The 18341-nt window shown below is 54.8% G+C and overlaps 8 protein-coding genes across 8 annotated transcripts; 4 read left to right on the forward strand and 4 right to left on the reverse strand.

The window, feature by feature from the left end:
- Positions 1 to 179: 179 nt before the first annotated feature.
- Positions 180 to 1492, reverse strand: CH63R_01812 (Protein DOM34-like protein; the record flags this gene model as incomplete). Its single annotated transcript, XM_018296787.1, has 2 exons — positions 180 to 1301; positions 1412 to 1492. 2 exons carry the CDS (start codon positions 1490 to 1492, stop codon positions 180 to 182), a joined length of 1203 nt encoding a protein of 400 aa, XP_018161603.1.
- A 2696-nt stretch (positions 1493 to 4188) lies between these two features.
- CH63R_01813 (WD repeat domain-containing protein) lies at positions 4189 to 7362 on the forward strand (the record flags this gene model as incomplete). The annotated part of the gene is made up of 4 exons (XM_018296788.1): positions 4189 to 4357; positions 4508 to 4647; positions 4753 to 4841; positions 4896 to 7362. The coding sequence occupies 4 exons, from the start codon at positions 4189 to 4191 to the stop codon at positions 7360 to 7362; spliced, it is 2865 nt and encodes a 954-aa protein (XP_018161604.1).
- Positions 7363 to 7847: 485 nt separating this feature from the next.
- On the reverse strand, positions 7848 to 8144 carry CH63R_01814 (Thioredoxin; the record flags this gene model as incomplete). The annotated part of the gene is made up of 1 exon (XM_018296789.1): positions 7848 to 8144. One exon carries the CDS (start codon positions 8142 to 8144, stop codon positions 7848 to 7850), a length of 297 nt encoding a protein of 98 aa, XP_018161605.1.
- A 2363-nt stretch (positions 8145 to 10507) lies between these two features.
- On the forward strand, positions 10508 to 11499 carry CH63R_01815 (uncharacterized protein; the record flags this gene model as incomplete). The annotated part of the gene is made up of 2 exons (XM_018296790.1): positions 10508 to 10731; positions 10833 to 11499. The coding sequence occupies 2 exons, from the start codon at positions 10508 to 10510 to the stop codon at positions 11497 to 11499; spliced, it is 891 nt and encodes a 296-aa protein (XP_018161606.1).
- A 669-nt stretch (positions 11500 to 12168) lies between these two features.
- CH63R_01816 (Carbohydrate-binding module family 1 protein) lies at positions 12169 to 12944 on the forward strand (the record flags this gene model as incomplete). Its single annotated transcript, XM_018296791.1, has 4 exons — positions 12169 to 12262; positions 12319 to 12382; positions 12474 to 12769; positions 12901 to 12944. The coding sequence occupies 4 exons, from the start codon at positions 12169 to 12171 to the stop codon at positions 12942 to 12944; spliced, it is 498 nt and encodes a 165-aa protein (XP_018161607.1).
- A 279-nt stretch (positions 12945 to 13223) lies between these two features.
- CH63R_01817 (uncharacterized protein) lies at positions 13224 to 13844 on the reverse strand (the record flags this gene model as incomplete). Its single annotated transcript, XM_018296792.1, has 2 exons — positions 13224 to 13596; positions 13654 to 13844. 2 exons carry the CDS (start codon positions 13842 to 13844, stop codon positions 13224 to 13226), a joined length of 564 nt encoding a protein of 187 aa, XP_018161608.1.
- Positions 13845 to 14463: 619 nt separating this feature from the next.
- CH63R_01818 (WD repeat domain-containing protein) lies at positions 14464 to 15991 on the reverse strand (the record flags this gene model as incomplete). Its single annotated transcript, XM_018296793.1, has 2 exons — positions 14464 to 15731; positions 15787 to 15991. 2 exons carry the CDS (start codon positions 15989 to 15991, stop codon positions 14464 to 14466), a joined length of 1473 nt encoding a protein of 490 aa, XP_018161609.1.
- A 165-nt stretch (positions 15992 to 16156) lies between these two features.
- On the forward strand, positions 16157 to 17672 carry CH63R_01819 (uncharacterized protein; the record flags this gene model as incomplete). The annotated part of the gene is made up of 2 exons (XM_018296794.1): positions 16157 to 16755; positions 17453 to 17672. The coding sequence occupies 2 exons, from the start codon at positions 16157 to 16159 to the stop codon at positions 17670 to 17672; spliced, it is 819 nt and encodes a 272-aa protein (XP_018161610.1).
- Positions 17673 to 18341: the final 669 nt, after the last annotated feature.

An 18341-nucleotide genomic window follows, 5' to 3' on the forward strand; every position in this document is an offset into this window, starting at 1 on the left:
CCATTCCAGAGCGCTTCACCTTAGGTATCTTCCTTACCTACCCCGCCATCGGTGATGCCCCGCCATCAGTGTCATTTTTTATCCTCACGCCATCGTTGCTGCTGGCACTGCAACTTCATTTTGTTCTTGGGGGGTTCGAGAAGTTCTTTGTATTGAGGTTTTTTCAAGGTATCATTGATTCATATAATTGTCTCTCCGCCCGCATCTCCGGCTGCTGTCTCCCCGTCGTCCTCGTCCTCGTCCTCGTCCAAATCGTGGATCGGGTATGACAGGATGGCGGCGATGCTGCCTAGCATGTCGAGTCTCTGGCCGCTCTCGTGATCGCTGCTAAGGATTCTGACATCGCCACCGTCTGCCCTTACCTTGTCCACCAGCGCCACGTATTTTTTCCTTGTCGGGATGTCAGAGCTGCGGAACAAGGAGTTGTTCATGATGAGGACGCCGCCGCCGGGGCCGATGGCACCCTCGTTGACGGCCTTGGCCACAGCCGAGGCTCCGTACCACGCCCGTCCGTCTTCCAGTCGTAGCCTGTCAAAGAACTGATCCATCAACTTGGTCTCCTTTGTAAACTTGAAGTCCTTCAGCTTGGTGCCCATCTCCGGGCTCTTCAAGACCTCGTTCAGACTGTGCACATGGCCCGAATTTGTATGGATGACGATGGCCTCCTTGGCGATCCCTGACAGCTTCTTGTCCGACTTGTCTCTTCCCTCGTCCGCAATATACTTTTTGAAATCGGCCGCGACAAATCCCGGACTCGCTAGCAAGAGCGGCCTGGGCGTGTCGAAGTTGACGGTTCGGAGAAGGGCGGTCAGGGTCTTGTCGTAGAAGCGCCTCATTCCCTGAGATGTTTCGGAGGCGGCGCTTCGCTTCTTGGGGATGACGCTCTCGACGCGCTGCTTGATGACAGTGCGAAACTGGCTGATGAGGCAAATGTTGGCGATGCCCTCCTGCATGACAACGGCGGCCATGGCGCCGTCCTTGTCATCCGACAGACTCTCGGACAGTGTATCCTTGGCGACCGAATCCCAGCCCTCGGGCTTGCTTATCGTGAAGGGGCGCGAGACCTCGAGATCGAGAGTGTGGTATTGGCCGAGGCTGACGTAGGCATTCTCGGATTTGACGGTGCCGCTGACCTGAAGTTGGCCAACGATGGGGTCGAAGAAGGTGCTCTTGACTTGGATCGCAAGGACGGTGTGGACTCGCTCAGAAATGGTGCTGCCGGTCTTGGTCTCTTGTACGACTTTCCGCACGGCATGCGCCATGACGAGGTCGCCGGGGCTGATGAGGTTGTAGGCATGCCACTGTCCGCGCCGTGGTTAGCTGAGGCTCTGCCTACCTGCATACCACAGGTTGCGCGAAGGCGAGGAAGTGGATGAAGAGGCCGATGAGACGAGATTTGCGATTGGCTTACCATGTCCTCTGAGTCCTCAGGTAGGAGAGTAACGGCATCTTCGCCAATGTCGGTCGACGCCTTGGTTGGAACGAGCTTCATGATTGATCGGTGATGCTATGTGTGCATGCTACGTCGTAGTTGTGCAGATTTGTAAAGGATGCCGAATGCGAGTAAGCCTCCGGAGGAAAGTTTAAAGTTAAAGATTGCGAAGAAGCGCTCGTTGGGCTGTTGAAAATATCTCGACGCAGATTGGAAGATGCCCGCCGGTGGACTGGGGGTGTGGTGGGCATGTGTGTGACGCTGCCATTCTCCATTCACCCGCCAGCAGGTTTAGCAGTCGCCTTAAGGGGAGTCACAGCGTTGTGTCTCCGCAAGGTGACGCCAAAATTATCTCCGACACAAAGTTCATAGGTACATACCTACCTTATCGTTATCAGAATACCGGGCCACTACGATAACGCCCGCGTCGCATTCTCCGAAGACCATGATGTCCTAGGCGCCTGGGTGTGCACAGAGAGAGTGGTAAACGAGACGATTTTGTTGCTTTTGGACCCTCGACAACCGTTGCTCGTTAATATTGGACAGCTAAACAGTTCTCGTACGCAACAGGCTAGCTCAAGCTTCGACCAGCAGCAGCTGGCCAGCAACAGCAGTGTGTTTGTCGTGTGGCCTAGGCAAGAGGTTCCACGCGAGGAACACGGGTAGAGGGGACCTGGATTGACTTTTCTCTTTACCCATTCATGATCCATGATCCCAGCCGTCCGGAAGATAATCTTTCTGTTTGCCAGGGTGCTGGGGCGACTCGGTGACCTGGAGGCTGAAGTTGCGCGATACCGCCTCACCCAGACACTGACGGACAACGGACGAATCCCTGACGCCTCAGGAAATGTCAGAGCTAGAACTGACGGGGGGGCATGGGACTCGTCTCAAGTCATTTGCATTTCCAGCCTTCGTTCGGCCTGATCAGTAATGACCTAAACATTGGTTGCCATTGGATCACGGGTGCAAGTGCTACCGGCTGGTGGATGGGCGCTCTTCGCCCGACCCAAACCTTCAAGGTTGAGTGAAGGAGTGAATGAGTTCTGGGCACAGTCGGGCGGTGATCGACGTCATGGGTCATCATTGTGTCGCCCTAGCCACGTACCAAAAGTTCCATCTTTTTGATACTCGTTTTGTCGGCTATTTCCCCTGATTCTGCCCATGCCACCCACTCCCTGCCGAACCTAAGTAGCGGATGTAGTAGATCATTGGTTCTCCCTTTGCTGGTGCCTGGCTGCAAAAGTCTCACCAGAGACGGAACCCTTCTAGAGCCTGGCGTCGGGCCTGAACTCATCAAGCAGATAGAGACGTGGTGTGCTACCTACCTACCTTGCCTGCCTCGAGATCGGAGTGAGGGTGAGGTGAGTGAGGTTGATGGTCCAGTGTCGCGGACAGCCACCGTCAGACAGGTGCCCAGAGTGTCGCCTAGGGTTTCGTCTAGCTGCTTGCCACCTGCTCCCGTTCCTACCTACCTTGGGTACGTCAGAATGGATGCCGACCTACTGTTTCCGTCTGCTCCGTCGAAGTCGTCGTCGTCGCCCACTCCCTCCTCTTTCCCATTCTCATCCCGGTCCCGTGCCCCAGTCCGTCACTGTTTTCTCGATCTTGGGCTCTACAATTTTCTTCAATGACACCCTTCTTTGGTTCTTTTCTTCTCTTTGCATCATAAAGTCATCCTTTAGCACAAGCATCGTCAACATCACCACACCCTAGGTAGGTACCCTGCGCGCAACACCCGTATCTCGCAGTCAAGCTCCGCCGAGGCCCAATTGCGCAGATCCAAAGTCAATCGACAGTTGCCTCGGTTCGACACGCATTCCTAGCTCCTGCCTCCAACCCTTCAACCTTGTCAGGATATCTACAGGTACCATAGATTTGGGGGCCGGTGTCACCGACTCGCGCCTATCCCTCTGCAGCGCTGCGCCAGAAAGAGAAATCCCAGACCGTTTCTGCGTTCTCCGTTTCTCTCGATTCCCCCCGCAAGCTACCCTCGGCGAAGTGGGCGCATCCCAGGTATCTGCAAGGGCAGCTTGCGGATCCAGCCGCAAATCTGCAACTCGCCTTTTCCGCCCTATCAGTGTCCTCATCGCTCTGAGCCGACCTTCTTAATTATTACCGACCGTTGAGATCAATTCAAAAGGATAGGGACGACGTGAGGGTTGCGTGGGGTGCCCTGTCTTAGACCCGGAATACGCGGACTCGACGAATCCGATCCCGCGTATCCATCCCCCCCGTACTCCGTCTCCATTTCCCAACCACCAAAGAAAACACCGCGCACCCCGCGACTAGCACACGACGTTCAAGCGAACGCCATTCTCTTTCTGGGACTATACGCGCACCGCGTCTTGGAGGTCCGCTTCTCTTCGTTTCCATAAATCCCTATCGTATCGCAAACGACGGGAACGAAGAGGGCGACCTAACCAGACCGTCTCCTCCGCGGGGACCGCAACATCGGCTATCCGCCAACTCCGGTGTCTCCGTTGGACTGTCGAAGCATCCCACCCAACGCCGTCTCGGGCCCAAACCCCGTGTGTGAAGCTCGGGTCTCTCGGATCGCTCGTATTCTACATCTTGAGGTCGTCAAACCACCCATCATCAGCCAGCGCATCTGGAACACCTGGCTCAGCGACCCTCTCAGACTACCTACCCGCGCTTACCTACTGCCCGCACAAACAGTCTGGAAGCACCAACAGATTGCCCCAGCACTTGGAACTCTACCCACGTTTTCTTCCTTGTCGACCCTTGCATAATGGGAAATGTCGACCCCTACATCCGCCATAAAGTCCATGGACGCCGGCCGTCGCGATGATGGCCAGCAACCACAACCAACGCTGCCTCTCGTCCCAGAGCCTCGACTCTCGACCCCCGCCAGCCGCGAAAGCTCCTCGACCGTCCAGAAGTCGCCGGGCGGCTCAGATTCTCACGGTATGTACGGATGGTCATGTGCGGATTTGCTTGCTTCCCTGTCTGCTTTGTTCCGGGGTTCTTGAGGGTCTCCTCATCTCCTCGGAATTGAGGCTGGGGACGTCGATCCGCCCTGAGTCGCGCACATGGTGGATGCTAATCGAGCCGTAGGCAGCAGCTTCCCTACATTTGCCAAGAAGACGCCCACGAAGCTCACCCGAACTACCACGCCGAACGCAAAGGATATCAAGCCCGTCAAAGCCTCGCCCGCCGCTGTCCAATCCCCCGCCGCAATTGACCCGCTATCCCAGGTTCGTTACCATCATGGACACCGCCAGGCGGGTCGTATACCAGCTGTTAACCTCCCACAGCACATTCTGATGCGAACAAACACCGATCACACAGTCCCCCCTCAGCTCCGGAGACGACCCGATAGTCCGGCCCTCGACCCTGAGCAGCCACCAAAACTTCCACTACATGCTTTCGATGCCAACAAAGACAAAAGGTAAGTTCCGCACCCAACCGGCTTGTTCATATGCCTTCGCTAACAGAGCCACAGGAAAGGACCGTCATTCTTGAGCCGGCTGAGCATGCGAGGCGGACGTCGACGCGACGATGACGAGGATTCTGTCTTCAGTGACCACCGTATCGATGGGACGAACGCCCCAGCCTTTTCTTCTGTCATTGGCTCGGGGTACATACCTCACCACAAGGAGCCACCGCGATACATCCGCGTCAAGGCACGCAACAAGAAAACTCGAGAGTTCAACCGAATGTTCCTCGCCCAAGAGCTTTTGATCCCACGAAACGAAACACACGACGATAAGAGCACGACCGTGTCAGTGTCGAGCGACACCAGGCGACCGAACAATAGCGGAGCTGTCTGGGCCACTGAGTTCAGCACCGATGGCAAGTACTTTGCTGCCGCAGGAAAAGATCAAGTCGTGAGGGTTTGGGCTGTGATTTCCACGCATGAGGAGCGACGGCGGCATGAAGAAGAAGAAAACGCCAACCATGGTGAAAGACTGAGCGCGCCCGTTTTTCGAAGCAAGCCAGTACACGAATTCCACGGACATACCGGCGAGGTTCTTGACCTCAGCTGGAGCAAGAACAACTTCTTATTGTCGTCGTCGATGGACAAGACAGTGCGTCTCTGGCACATCAGCAGAAAGGAGTGTCTTTGCACGTTCAAACACAAGGATTTTGTCACCTCGATTGCCTTTCACCCCACCGACGACCGGTTCTTCCTCGCGGGATCCCTAGACTCGACATTACGTCTGTGGAGCATCCCAGACAAGTCAGTGGCCTATTCCGTTCAGTTGTCCGACCTCATCACGGCAGTGGCCTTTTCGCCCGATGGGAAGACGGCCATCGCTGGAGGCCTCTCGGGAATGTGTATGTTCCATGACACCGAGGGCCTCAAACAAACCACTCAGCTGCATGTCCGTTCATCCAGGGGCAAGAATGCTAAGGGAAGCAAAATCACCGGCATCAAGACGATGATGTATGATGGCGAGGCCAAGGTCTTGATCACGTCGAACGATTCGAGGGTTCGCATTTATGATCTGCGCGACAAGACCCTGGACTCCAAGTTCAAGGGTTACGAAAATACCTGCAGCCAGATTCACGCCGATTTCAGCGACACCGGACATTGGATCGTTTCTGGAAGCGAGGACAAGAGAGTGTATATCTGGTCGGTAAATTCTGCCGAGTCGGATAAGGACAAGCCATGCGAGTATTTCGAAGCGCATTCTGATCGAGTATCAACGGCAGTGTTTGCACCAAAAAAGTCACGGCAGCTTCTTGGCGGTTCGGGGGATCCTCTATACGACCTTTGTAATCCTCCGCCGGTGACTCTTATGAGTCTTGAGGAGTCCATCGCTAGCCAAACGGGCAATTCGGACGACGAAAGACCGCAAATCAAGAAGCCTGAGGAATCACCAGCATACATTGAAAAGTCGAAGCACTATGACGGCCAAATTCTGGTGACTACGGACCAATCTGGAGTTATCAAGGTTTTCCGACAAGATTGCGCATACCTTAAGCGCCGACATGAAAACTGGGAAACCGGCTCGACCTTTTCTCGCCGGCTGGGAGGCAGCGTTTTGGGACGTAGCGGAAGCGTCGCAACGCGTACGAGCGTCGGCAGTCATCCCCGATCTCGCCGCGGGTCAATGTCACGCCTGGCGGCACCTGGCGCTGCTCAGCTAAGCTCCGATATTAACACTTGGCGTCATGGAATTGAAAATGGTCGTCCAACCTCGGTGATCATCACTCCATCCCAAAGCGAGCGCTCGACGTCGCCGACTAAGACTTCGCACACGCCCATCGACACAAGCACTGCGAATCTTGCGTCTGGGGCTCGGAAAAAACCGTATAGCGCGTCGTCGCAGCCGACACGTCCGCAACTCCCGGCCAGTCCCACGTCGAGCCGGGCTTCCCGCGACCGAGCTCCGTCCATCCCCCCTACACCGAGTTTCTCGTTCGTATCGGCAGATGACGATGAGAGCGACGAGCTGCGGCTTGATCCCGCAGGGGCCAGCTATTCTTTTTGGAACTTGAACCGATGGAAAGGCATCTCATCTCTGAGGTCCTCGGTATCATTCAGCAACATCAACACATCGCAGGCGCAAGTAGGACAGGGGCGAAACAGCATGAGCACGGCCGATACCACACAGACAACCATTAGCAATAATACCAAGGCTTCCAGACGCAAGAGTATCGGCCCCGTCGTGTACAACAAGACGGTTGAGGAAGAGCAAAACGGTACGACGAAGATTATAGAGGACACGACCGCCAAGGCAGAGGGAGATGGCCAGCTTCTGCGACCAGTTGGCAATAGGTCCGACAGTCGGACCCGTAATTCTGTTATCAGCCGTTTGAGCTCCGAGTACAACAGCGAGGACGGCGAGCAACTCTCCTGTCAGAAATGCGCGAGCAAGGACTTCAAGGCAAAGAGAGTGGGGGGCAGGCAGCGGCTCATTTGCGTAAAGTGTGGCAAGCTAGTTGACGACGGCATGCAATAATTGAGATGAGGGCGAAAGAGAAGGTAGCTTCTTTGATGACAAGCAGGGACTGGTTTTTTCTTTTTCCGTAGCGATGGATTTGACGTTTTGGGCACACATGATCAGGCGCATCTATCACGAGCAAGGATACCCACGCACGCACACACACACACATACACACAACGGCTGAGAGGGGAAATCAGGGACGACAGCATTTTCTTGGATACACAGACACGAGGGTCTTTCCGAAAGAAAGAAACAAATTATTATTCTTTGGGTCATATGTCGCGGAAGTTCGGCAGCCAGCAAAGCAAAGTGGCGTTACTTGGAAGGTACAGCGGTATTTCAAGCGGGCGCATAAAAAAGCTTCCACACGCACGGAAACGGAATGAAATAAATTGGTGTCATGAAAACTTGATAGCTAGCGTTCGTCCCCGATGCAATACCGCAAGCGCCGGCGAGGGTGTAGAATATGGCGAAGACAGGTGGGTGAGTAGTAACAAACATCATCCCCGCAAGGACATTTTCCAGTCCGACCTTGGGCCAGTATTGACGCCGAGGGTGTAGCCGCCAGAGACGGTGGAACCGTCATCAGGCTTGGCCTCCTTAACGTCCGCGGCTTCCGTCTTCTTGTTGGCTTCGGCCTTCTTCGCGGCCGCCTCGGCCGCCTCGGTCTCCTTTCTCCTGGCAAGCCCGCTCAGCTCCTGGACGGTGGCCTGCAGGGTCCTTGGATCGGCGCCTCGGACGACGCTGCGGCCGCCGTTGTAAGGTTGGCCCTTTTCGAAGAACATGAAGGTCGGCATAGCCGTGACGCCATATCGGCGTGCGACGTCCTGGGCAGCGTCGACGTTGACCTTAACAAAGGCAAGGGAGCCGGGCCGGCAGTGATTGTCGGAGAGGGACTCGTAGATGGGTTTGATGGCGTGACAAGGGCCGCACCAGTCCGCGTAGAAATTGACGACCACGTAGGTGTTGGCCGACAGCAGGCCACTGAATTATGACGTTCTCGAAGTCAACCCCCTGGCCGATCCCGCCGCAATCTCTTTGGCGGCGGGTGGCAACGATGGCGAATAACTAGTAATGGCAGAAGGGGTGATGAACTGGTTATGACGAGTCTCCGGATGGGTGTGATTTATGATGCCAATTGGGTGAATCTCTGCGTGCCTTAGACTGGAATTTTCAGGTCTTGGAGATGTATATATCCAGAGGAGCCCTTGTTTATTGCCTTACGGCTTTGATGGTATTCCGCTTCAATTTGTCAGGATGACAGAAGGAGAAGAGTGAGGGCATTCAGCAACAGCGGCGACTATCCCATCAGCTTCCGGCGGCAACACAAGACCGGGGCTTTGCGCCGAAGAAGGAACCTTCCAGGTGGCTGCAGCGTTGGGCTAGCGCAACGGCTCTCTAACTTTGCTTCATTGGCCCTGCATCAGTAATTCATTCCATCACCCCCCCATGATTTCGGGTTCCTTCATTTGTCACCTACTCACTTCTGTCTCCCCGTCGCTGTGCCCCCACCATTGACTGCATGGGCATGCGCGTGCGCATGGTTTCTTCCGTTTTGCAGAGCATCTGGCTTCCACGATTTTCAGTTCCGCAAACGGCCGGCTGCATGTGCATCAGATCGTTGACGCAACTCGGAGATGCAGGTTGCCGGTGCATCTTGTCGAAATCACTGGACCCAAACGGATTCCCGTCGTGGAGCCTTTGGCTGCTGTTCATCTTTCCGCTGACGGTGCGTCGGAGGCTGGTCAGGTTTGGTCATTTGTAGACTAGACTGTCCGCCCTGCCGCTCGTTGACATCCCTCTGCACCATGGTGCTCTTCAAAGGGCGCTCACACACATCAGGTCAGTATTTGACATTGTGCTGTCTGGATGGCTACCCATGCCGTTTCTCATTTTAATCCGGTTATTAAATGACGGCAGCTCTCTTACATCTTACTGACCGGGACCTTACAGTTACGTACCGCGTGTCCATCTATCGCTCTTATGCCGGCTGTCGTTTCTTTGGGGAAATGTTCACGGCATTCCGACAACGATCCAAAGATCCGCGAGCCAAGGTGCCGCTTAGAGTCGTCGGTTCCTGCCTCTCTCTCACTCTCTGACAATATGCGGTCGATCCCTACCCATCGTTGAGTGCCATAAACATAGGGCGCCGTCCGACTCTGGCTCACTCCCAAATTGTTTGTCAGCCCATGCCGGCTCAGTTGGAACCTGTTTAGGACCTTCGGGCCCATCAACCAACAATCCCCTAGCTCACCCATTGTTACGTCGTCAGATGACCCCATCAAGTAAGTGTCTCGCAAAGTCGCAGTCACCAACCCCATCACCCGCTGCCCGCCGCCCCTCCACGCTGGGTCTTCACACCTTTTCGCTCCTCGCCGGCGCTTATCAAGCGCGGAGACTTCCAAGGAAACCATGTTCACTTCAGGGATGCCGGGAATATCTATCCTGTCGAGTCTCCCATCTTGGGTCTAGCCTCGTACCTACCCTGCAGATGTCAGTCCTGCCAAGTAGTCCTCTGGGAGAAGATCAGGCTGTCTCGCCAGAGTTTGAGGCGCCTTGTGCTGACGACCAAGCCCATTCGGCGGGAGGTGAACCTGGTGCCTGTTAGCCTTGCCGGTTCCCTCCCTCCATGGATTGGAGGCTAGAGCCTCAGGGGCAAACGGTCAGCCACCTGTGACGGCCGCTGTACACCACCCTCATATTTGCGTGAGATCAAGCGCCGGCGGTGCGCGTGTCGCCGAATGTTTCTTGGGAAATCGGTTCCCCTGGGCCTATGGAAAGATGAAGTCCACATGGCTTCGACACGATCCCCTGTTCTGAAATGTTGAGCCTCAAGGGTACGCTGTTTCATCGCCTTGAAGCATCCGACCTCCGGCTTATGTGCAGTGGTTTGAGCCGTTGAGGCCCGGAATGTGCCATCGAATGGGGTGATCAAGCCCCAAGTAAACCTCTAGGCGCCTCATAGCGGCTCATCGAGCGATGGGTCTGCTTTATGAAGGCTCGAGAGGGCGGTTGAATGATATGGCCGTTCTCCGAGATGTTTCCATATAAAAAGCTTCGTTTTTGGTCTTCGTATGCCAAGATGGGATACGTCATGAACATTCGTTCCCAAGAAACTTTTCTCAATAGCATTGCTCGTTCGTCGAATTGTCCTTTAGATATGGCCGACTATCAGCCCTTCAACTTTGGGTTTGAACTTGAGCTGTCTCTCAACAGCAAAAAGAAGCACAAGTCATGGCTCTTAATGGCCCATGATACCGGCGGTCGTCTGGCTAAGAAGGGAGTCAGTAACCATGTCAAGGAGAAGGTGGACGGGAACTACCGGAATTGGTCTGTTGTTCAGGAGATCACAATTCCTCAGGACCCGGCCAAGAACAACTGCGAGTATTCTAATTCACGACATGACAATTTCGGCGTTAACGCTTGAACTCAGGGGCTCTTGAGCTAGTGTCTCCTGTCTTCGGATTGGACTCGCCCTGGCTGAGCGACACCGATCACATCTTCTCCGCCATCCAGAAGTCCTCTTCCATCCAGAAGCTCCCCCAGTGCAGCACGCATGTTCACATCAGCCTGGCTGATCGAGACTTCACCCCGTTCCAGCTGGCGTGTCTTGGAAAGGCAATCCTTACCTACGAATCTTGCTTCGACGCCTTGGTTCCCAAAGACAGAACATCCGCGTACTGGTGCCAGAGCAACCGCCGGAACCCTGTGCTGTCCCACTGCCAGTCCCTCCAAGAATGCCTCGACCTTCTCGACGTGGCTTCGCAGCGAGGCACAGTCGCCGTCGTCGAGACCATGTGTCTGTTCCCGGCCTCCAGCGCCTACGGACGCGCCCACGGACGGAAGAAGGACTTTGTCCACGGCAAAGTCTACAAGTGGAACTTTGCTCGCTTGCTGGAACATGACAACAGCCGGACCATCGAGTTTCGACAGCCTCCCGGCAGCACCTGCATGGAAGATGCTGTGGGATGGGTCTTGTTGACTTTGACGTTCGTTGCGGGGGCGACTGGAGGTGGGAATTGCATCGGCTCGTTGGAGTCTGGCGGTGACGACCGGCTAGAATTTTGGCATCTTCTTTGTCACGGTGCAGGGGTCTTTGGGCTTGATCCGTTCTTGCTTGACGTTTTGAGGAACTTCTTGAGCCGCGTATGAGGATAATCGACTCCTTTCTCTCTGTCTTGATCACTAGTACATGGGACCAATCGTCCGAGCTCGCTTCTCTAACTCTAGTCTTCACTCGCCAAGTTTATTTTGAGTCTGGTTTACAGGCTTGCATGCTGCGTTTTTCTATCAAATTAATCAGACATTCCTAGCCGGATGTTCCTGCGACGTCGAAAGGGTGTCCATCCTTTCCGCCTGTTTCCTCCGACGTCCACATCCAGACCGGAAGCTTGGCCTCCGCAGAGTGCCACTTCATGTCGGCACCAAGACGCGCTCTTTACAACTTATTGCCGTCTCTTGGTTACGATCTAGGTTCGGGCCTGGGTTCCAGGTGGATAATCATATTGTTGTTTAAATTCAATATATTTGGGACGTCTTCTCGTCTCTTGACCTTCGTGGCCACTCTATCCTCCAGTCAACCTGGGTGGACCAGGTCTCCTCATTGCACGAACCAAACAACAGCACTATGGTGCAACCGGCCTCCTCACCTGACCTGCTCGGCTGACGGGGCCGTCGGGAGACAATGCAACTTAGTACTGTTTCTCTTGGCGATGGGCTAGTGTATAAATGCCCGAACTTGGCATAAATGCTGTGTGGCTGCCAAGTTCTTCGTGAATCCAGCACTGCCGTCAAACACAACAACCTCCACACTCGATCAAGATGAGATTGCTAGGTTTCTTGGCTACAGGCCTCTCTGCCACACTCTTCTTCAGTTCAGCTTCGGGGCAGAGCACGGTTCCGGCTTGGGGGCAATGTAAGTTAAACTTGGGAAGCCTGGCTTGTGTTCCTTCAATTTTGATGCCATCGCAGGCGGTGGTAATGGTTGGGGCGGCGGCACTGCTTGTGTGAGCGGCTACACCTGCTCCATTCTTAAGTACGTCAATTCCAAGGACTTGGCATCTCAAGACAGCTGCTGACTTTTCCTGCCAAAGTCCATTTTACCATCAGTGCATCCCGGGATCCAGCACTCCGACGACCGCTTCTGCTAGGCCCTCTTCAACTTCAACCGCCTCTGTTGCAACTGCCACTAACATCCGCACAACCTCTCGTGCATCGACAACTCTCGTGAGTGTAACCACCACAGCAGCTGGCGGCGGCGGCGGCGGCACCGTTCCCACGACTATTGTCTCGGGATGGTACTGGATCCGCGCTGTGGCCTCGCCCAACTTCCACAATTACCTCCAAGCCAAGCCCACCAGCACACCCAGCAAAGCTTACCTCGAGTCTCCCAGCGGTGCAGGCCAATTCAAGATTGAGTCTGGTCAGTTGCTCCACCTGACTGGGTCGTCTTCGCTGTATCTTAACGTTGAGAATCCGATGGATAAGACCCAGAGAAAGCTGGAGACGTGGTTCAGCACGAGCAAGAATACTTATGGCACGTTCGCCTTTCAGGGGGATACGCTTACGTGGAGCACGCCGGACATCAACCGCCCTAACCTGGCTGCGTGGCTTGTCTGTGAGAACCAGGAGGTGTTCATCAACACGGGGGCATATCTATACCAGACGCCCGCGGGATGCTTTGATCAGACTGTGAGTAGAAATTCTGGCCCTTCTGCATCTCGTGGTACTGACCAGCTTAGATACACTCATATGGAGGATCCACTGCAGATTATTGAAGTCATGAACGGCTTTTGTGACGGGTGTTCAACGCTTCTGTCTCGTTACTCTCGTTAGCTAGCACTCAAATTCTCTACTAACTTCCTATTTTGTATCCTTCACAAGTGGCTCTCCTTAATGCCTTTTTCCTCTCCTGATTGAGTCGGACTCATCACAGTGTCCAAAATGAAGCTGTGCGGCCCTACGTACTCTTGTACTTTGCTCCCGTCCTGCACCGTCCATTCCTTGAACCACGACTGATACATGTGTACACCTCCATACAGGTGAGCGTGGCTCGTGAACTCCCACCAGACGTTGAAATGCATCATTCCCGTGCCCATGGGCTCGAGGCTCCACTTGATTGCCTTGTTCAACGATGTGGCATTCCTGCACTCGGTCTTCTCGATCGTAGGCACCTTGGGCCCAGTGTTGGTGGCGATGGAGCACTCGGCAAAGGCGGCTCCGGCTGTCACCTGAGCGGCGAACGTGACGCTGTAGATGTATGTTTTAGAGCAGCTGTTGGCTGATAGTTGCGAGGTGGGTGCTTACTAGTTCCACTCCGACTGCGATCGACCCCCGGAATAGAACCGTTCGATTTTGAAGACGGCTGCGGTGCCCGCTGATTCTTTAGTAACTCGTCGCTCGAAGTCACCGGTGTCAGACTCCGCGGCGACGTCGGGTGGTGAATAAGGGGCACTGAGGGCCAGGGAGCAGAGAGCGAGGATTCTGAGCAGCCGCATGGTGCTACGTATGTTATGGAAGACAATCCTTTCTGACATTTAAAAGGATACTTGGTTGAGTCCTGGAAGAGAAATTCACACCATATGAGCAAGAGCCGGTACTCTTTTATCGTAAGGCTTCGTCGTGCCCCGGCCCCCTTACTTCTCGTCATACACAGGAACATATGACCACAATACCATGAACCTCAGAGGATTGTGCGAGAGTTGAGCCGTGATGAAGTACCGCCGATAAGATGCCGTCAATAATCGCACTGCAAACCCGGGAATGCCTTTCAGTCTGCTCAACCAGCCAAGCAGTCTTACTGACCGTAAGCCCTGAAATAGATCATTCAGGTGACCGACGGGTAAGACCTGAGAGCGCAAACATTGAGATGCAAGCACGTTATACGAGGCAATTATAGCACCTCTGTGTGACCGAGGAAATGGTTACGAAGCCTACCAATTGGCTTTTCCTGCGCACGGGTTGAACAGGACTAGGGACTCATCAGATACGCGTGGTGCGAACCAACGCAAACCAGGGAGGTGTTCCGTAGGAAAAGCACACGGGATCATCCATCGGTCAATGACAAACAAAACTTGGTATCCCATTTACTTTTTTTTGGCTAACCTAGCCCCTTGTCTAAACGCTAATCGTGCGGAAGATGCTAAATTCATCACCTGTGGCTACCAGGCTGCCAGTGATCTGGGGGTGCCAGTGCAGCTCCTTGACGTTGGACAGGTAGTGCACAAACAGCAGCTGAGGCGGCACATCCTTGACGCCTCCAGTGTCCTTGCTCTCCTCGTCGTCGAGCTCGACGGCCAAGTCCCAGAGGGTTACGGTGCTGTCGCCCGCCGCGACGGCAATGATGCTGTCGTCTGTGGGGTGCCACTCGATGCTCGTGACCTGCTCCTTGTGGTAGTTGAAGCTGGCAATTGGCGGGGGCTTGTCTGAAGGCGAGGTCGAGCTCTGCTTCCACTGACGCAGGTCCCAGACGGCAAATTCGCCGTCGTCGGCGCCCGAGGCGAGCAGGTGCGTCGTGAGAGGCGACCACGACATGACGTTGACGTCGGTCGAGCTGACCTGCATGGACAACGCAGGCTTTCTGCTCTTGCTGCGGACATCCCAGACGCGGATCGTGCCGTCGCTTGACGCAGACGAGAAGACGGACTGCTCGGACGGGCTCCAGAGGATCTCCTCGACACTGCTGGTGTGGCCCTGGAATGGCCGGTTGTCGGTGACGAAGCCGCCGCCATCGGTGCGCGTTGTGAGGTAGATCAGGCCATCGTTGTCACCGGTAAGGAGCTTTCCGCTGGGGACAAGGGGAGACCAGGCCAGGGCATAACCCTCCGACTTGTGGGCGCGGATGGTCGATACCGGCTTGTTTTGTTGGGCAGAAATGACGGTGCCCGGGTTGTCGAAGGAGTAGAGATGAGGAGTAATGTCGTGGATGAAGACGTTGGAAGACTCGGTCATGCTCGCGGTTAGGGTAGTCGGGGGTCTGGAGGCGTCTTGCGAAGGGATCTGGTGGGCGCGGATTCGGTTTGTGGCCGAGTTCATGGGGATGGACTTATGCTCCAAAATGGGCTCGGCATCCTCATCGTCGTCTTCCTCGTCGTCAGATTCCTCCTCGTTCTTCTCCGTTCGACTCAGGCCGCTGAACTTCATAACCATCAGCTGGTTGTCGTTGGCCCTGGCGTTCTCGGCCTGTGTGCCGGCCACGGTGTACATGGTGGCGGGGTAGACTTTGCGGTTGTCCCCGAGGCTGTCGCGGAGGATATCAAACGACAAACAGGGCCATGGGGTGCTGATGTTGTGCAGCATCTCGTATGTCGATACGTCGGGCGCGAGTGTCTGTCCGGCTTCGAGTTTGTTTCGTCCGACGATGAAGGTGCCCTGGTCAACCGCGGCTAAACACGTCAGCTTCATAATCGCAACTGCTTTCCATTATCAGATTTTGCATACCTTCCTTCTCCTCGGCTTCTCTCTCTGCATCGGGCCGTCCGTCAACGCCGGCTTCCATGATCTCGTCCTCCTCGAACTCGTCCTCGAACTCGTCCTCAAACTCGCCCATTCCGGGGTCCTTCTCGTCAATCTCCATACCCTCGGGACGATCGCCTCCCTTGAGGGGGGCGTCGCCCATCTCGATATCGGCAGATCGTTTCGACATGTTGGTCGGTGTTTAAACGTCGCAAGTCAAAACCGAGTTGAAAAGCTGCCTCGATCCTGCTGCGACCCAAAAAATAAAAAGAAATCAAGGCGGTAGTGCAAAAAGAAAAAAAATCAAGGCCCCGCGATTTGTGGCTGGATACCCCGCGTGGCGTTCCACTTCAAAATGATCGGCGACAGGGGGGGCCGTCAGAATGTGGCTTGTCAGTGGCATCATGTGACCTCGTACCTGTGTCGCGTCGCCTTTGCCAGTCGTTTCTCGGTCGGTATTGTTAATTGCCCCGCCACTCCAAATATCAACGTCTTCTCAACTGCGCGATCGCTGCCCACTTCACTGGCGATTTGCGCCGATGACATTGGTCTCAACAATGTCTTCGAGAAGAGTACCGTCATCATGGCGCCTCAGCAGAACACCTTTGCCGTCATCCCAGCCGCCCCCGGCCGCGTTGGCGGCGCCCCCAGCAAACCACCGATGACCTCAAAGCAGGCACAGAAGCTCTACAAGCAAGCGAATAAGGAACCCCGACGTTCCAAGGCCGAACAACGGAAATGGGAGAAGGAGAGACAAGAGGAGATTCGCAAAGAGCTGGAAAAGGAGCGCGCCGCAGTCAAGGCCAGGGCAGCGCGAGAGCGAAAGAAGGCTAAAGAGGAGGAAGCACGCGAGAACCGACGGAGAGCTGGACAGCCAATATTTGATTGTCGACCGAGTCAAGACACGATTGCCCGCTTTGTGCGAGGAAACGGCACAAGCCTCAAGAGAGACTCGTCAGGGGAGCCGGTATTGAAGAATCAAGGCATCCCCGCAACCTCGCCCGATACCAAACCAACGTCCTCGCCGTCGCCGATGGCTGCGAGAACCCCTCCTTCTGTTTTGCCTCCCAATGCTGTGTCTTTTGAAGGAAACAAGGCTCCAGCCATATCCATCACGCGCTCACCTGGCCCGTCTCAGGGGTCCAAGACATCCGCTTTGCCTCCCCAAGTCCCGTCCCATTTGTCAAAGCAGCCTTCTTTCGAGGGCATGCCTCCACCGCCCAAGCTACCATCCCGAGATGGTCCTGTCAGACTTTCACCGGACTTAGCACCAAGTTTGTTTCCTTCGAAGCCTATGCTGGATGAGACTTCTGCGGTTTCCACTTCCATGGGGCCTCCACCCCGGCCACTGCCAAAGTCGAAACCAAAATCGAAGCCGTTCATGATGCCTCGAGGGCCCGTACCAGTTCATCAGCCGCCTCGGCACAAGATTTTCAAGCACAGTCCCCGCTCAGAATTTCTCTGTCCGTCATCGGAGATGCCACCGCCGCAGAAGTCACCGTCGTTCAGGGCACCGCCACAGAGGCCTTCACTGCAGATGTCTATACCTCAAGCTCCATTACAGGCACCGCCACCAAAGCCTCTGACAGAGAAACCTCCGCCGGGGGAATCTATTCCGCAGATGACAACCCCACAAATGCTGTCGGTGCAGATGCCACTACCACCGCCAAGAGAACAGCCTCAAGTCCCCCCGCCAAGCACGCAAGCCATTGTACAAGATTGCTTCGACGACTTCTTCCCAACAGCTTCACAGCTTGCCATGGAACTCAAGGAAGATTCCAACTCGGACGTTCAACCTGAGAACCTCCCAAACCAAGTTCAAGATGGATTGGCGGTCCAAGCCCAAGCTACCAAACATGAAAGCGGAGTAAAGAACGTTAAAGAACAAGTAAAAGAAAAGGCAAACAAAGCTTTCACAAAGACGCATACCAGTACTGGATATGGCGTGTTTGACTCTTGTCTTCAACCATTGGATTCTCATACCATACGCCAACCCTCTCCTGCACTGGTGAGAGTTCCAGCCAAAGGCCCAGCATCAATAAAGGTGTATCAGAAGCTCCAAGATTCTGATCACAAGGAGCAGAAGAAGAAACTACAGATGCAAGGAGTGGGCACATCTTCTATCAGCAATCAATCAACTACTGCAACCAGAACAGTTCCATCACTGAAGACGCTTCACATCCCACAGTTTCCTGGTCGTCAAGATCGGCACACAAAGCGTGGCATCTTGCATGAAATCAGCAGCAACCACAGCTCTATACCAAAACCTGCGGCCACGGCTGCGAAACCCAAGCCACCACCTTGCTTTGATAACGTCTTTCCCTTGATCTGCACCCAGGATCTGATCATGTCGTCTCAGGAAGTACTAGATATAGAATCCCCAGCCAAAACTATGACGCAGTCGTCCTCTGGAGGATCGGCATCAAAACCATCGCCTCTCACCGAGATGGATCTGGCAGCTATTGACTGGGATGACGACTTGGATGACTTTTGACGCATTAGAGGTTGGGAAAAGGCGTGAGGCAAGTTGCATTCTTGGG

Source organism: Colletotrichum higginsianum, chromosome 2 (assembly GCF_001672515.1).
Source record: "Colletotrichum higginsianum IMI 349063 chromosome 2, whole genome shotgun sequence".
Lineage (NCBI taxonomy): Eukaryota > Fungi > Ascomycota > Sordariomycetes > Glomerellales > Glomerellaceae > Colletotrichum > Colletotrichum higginsianum.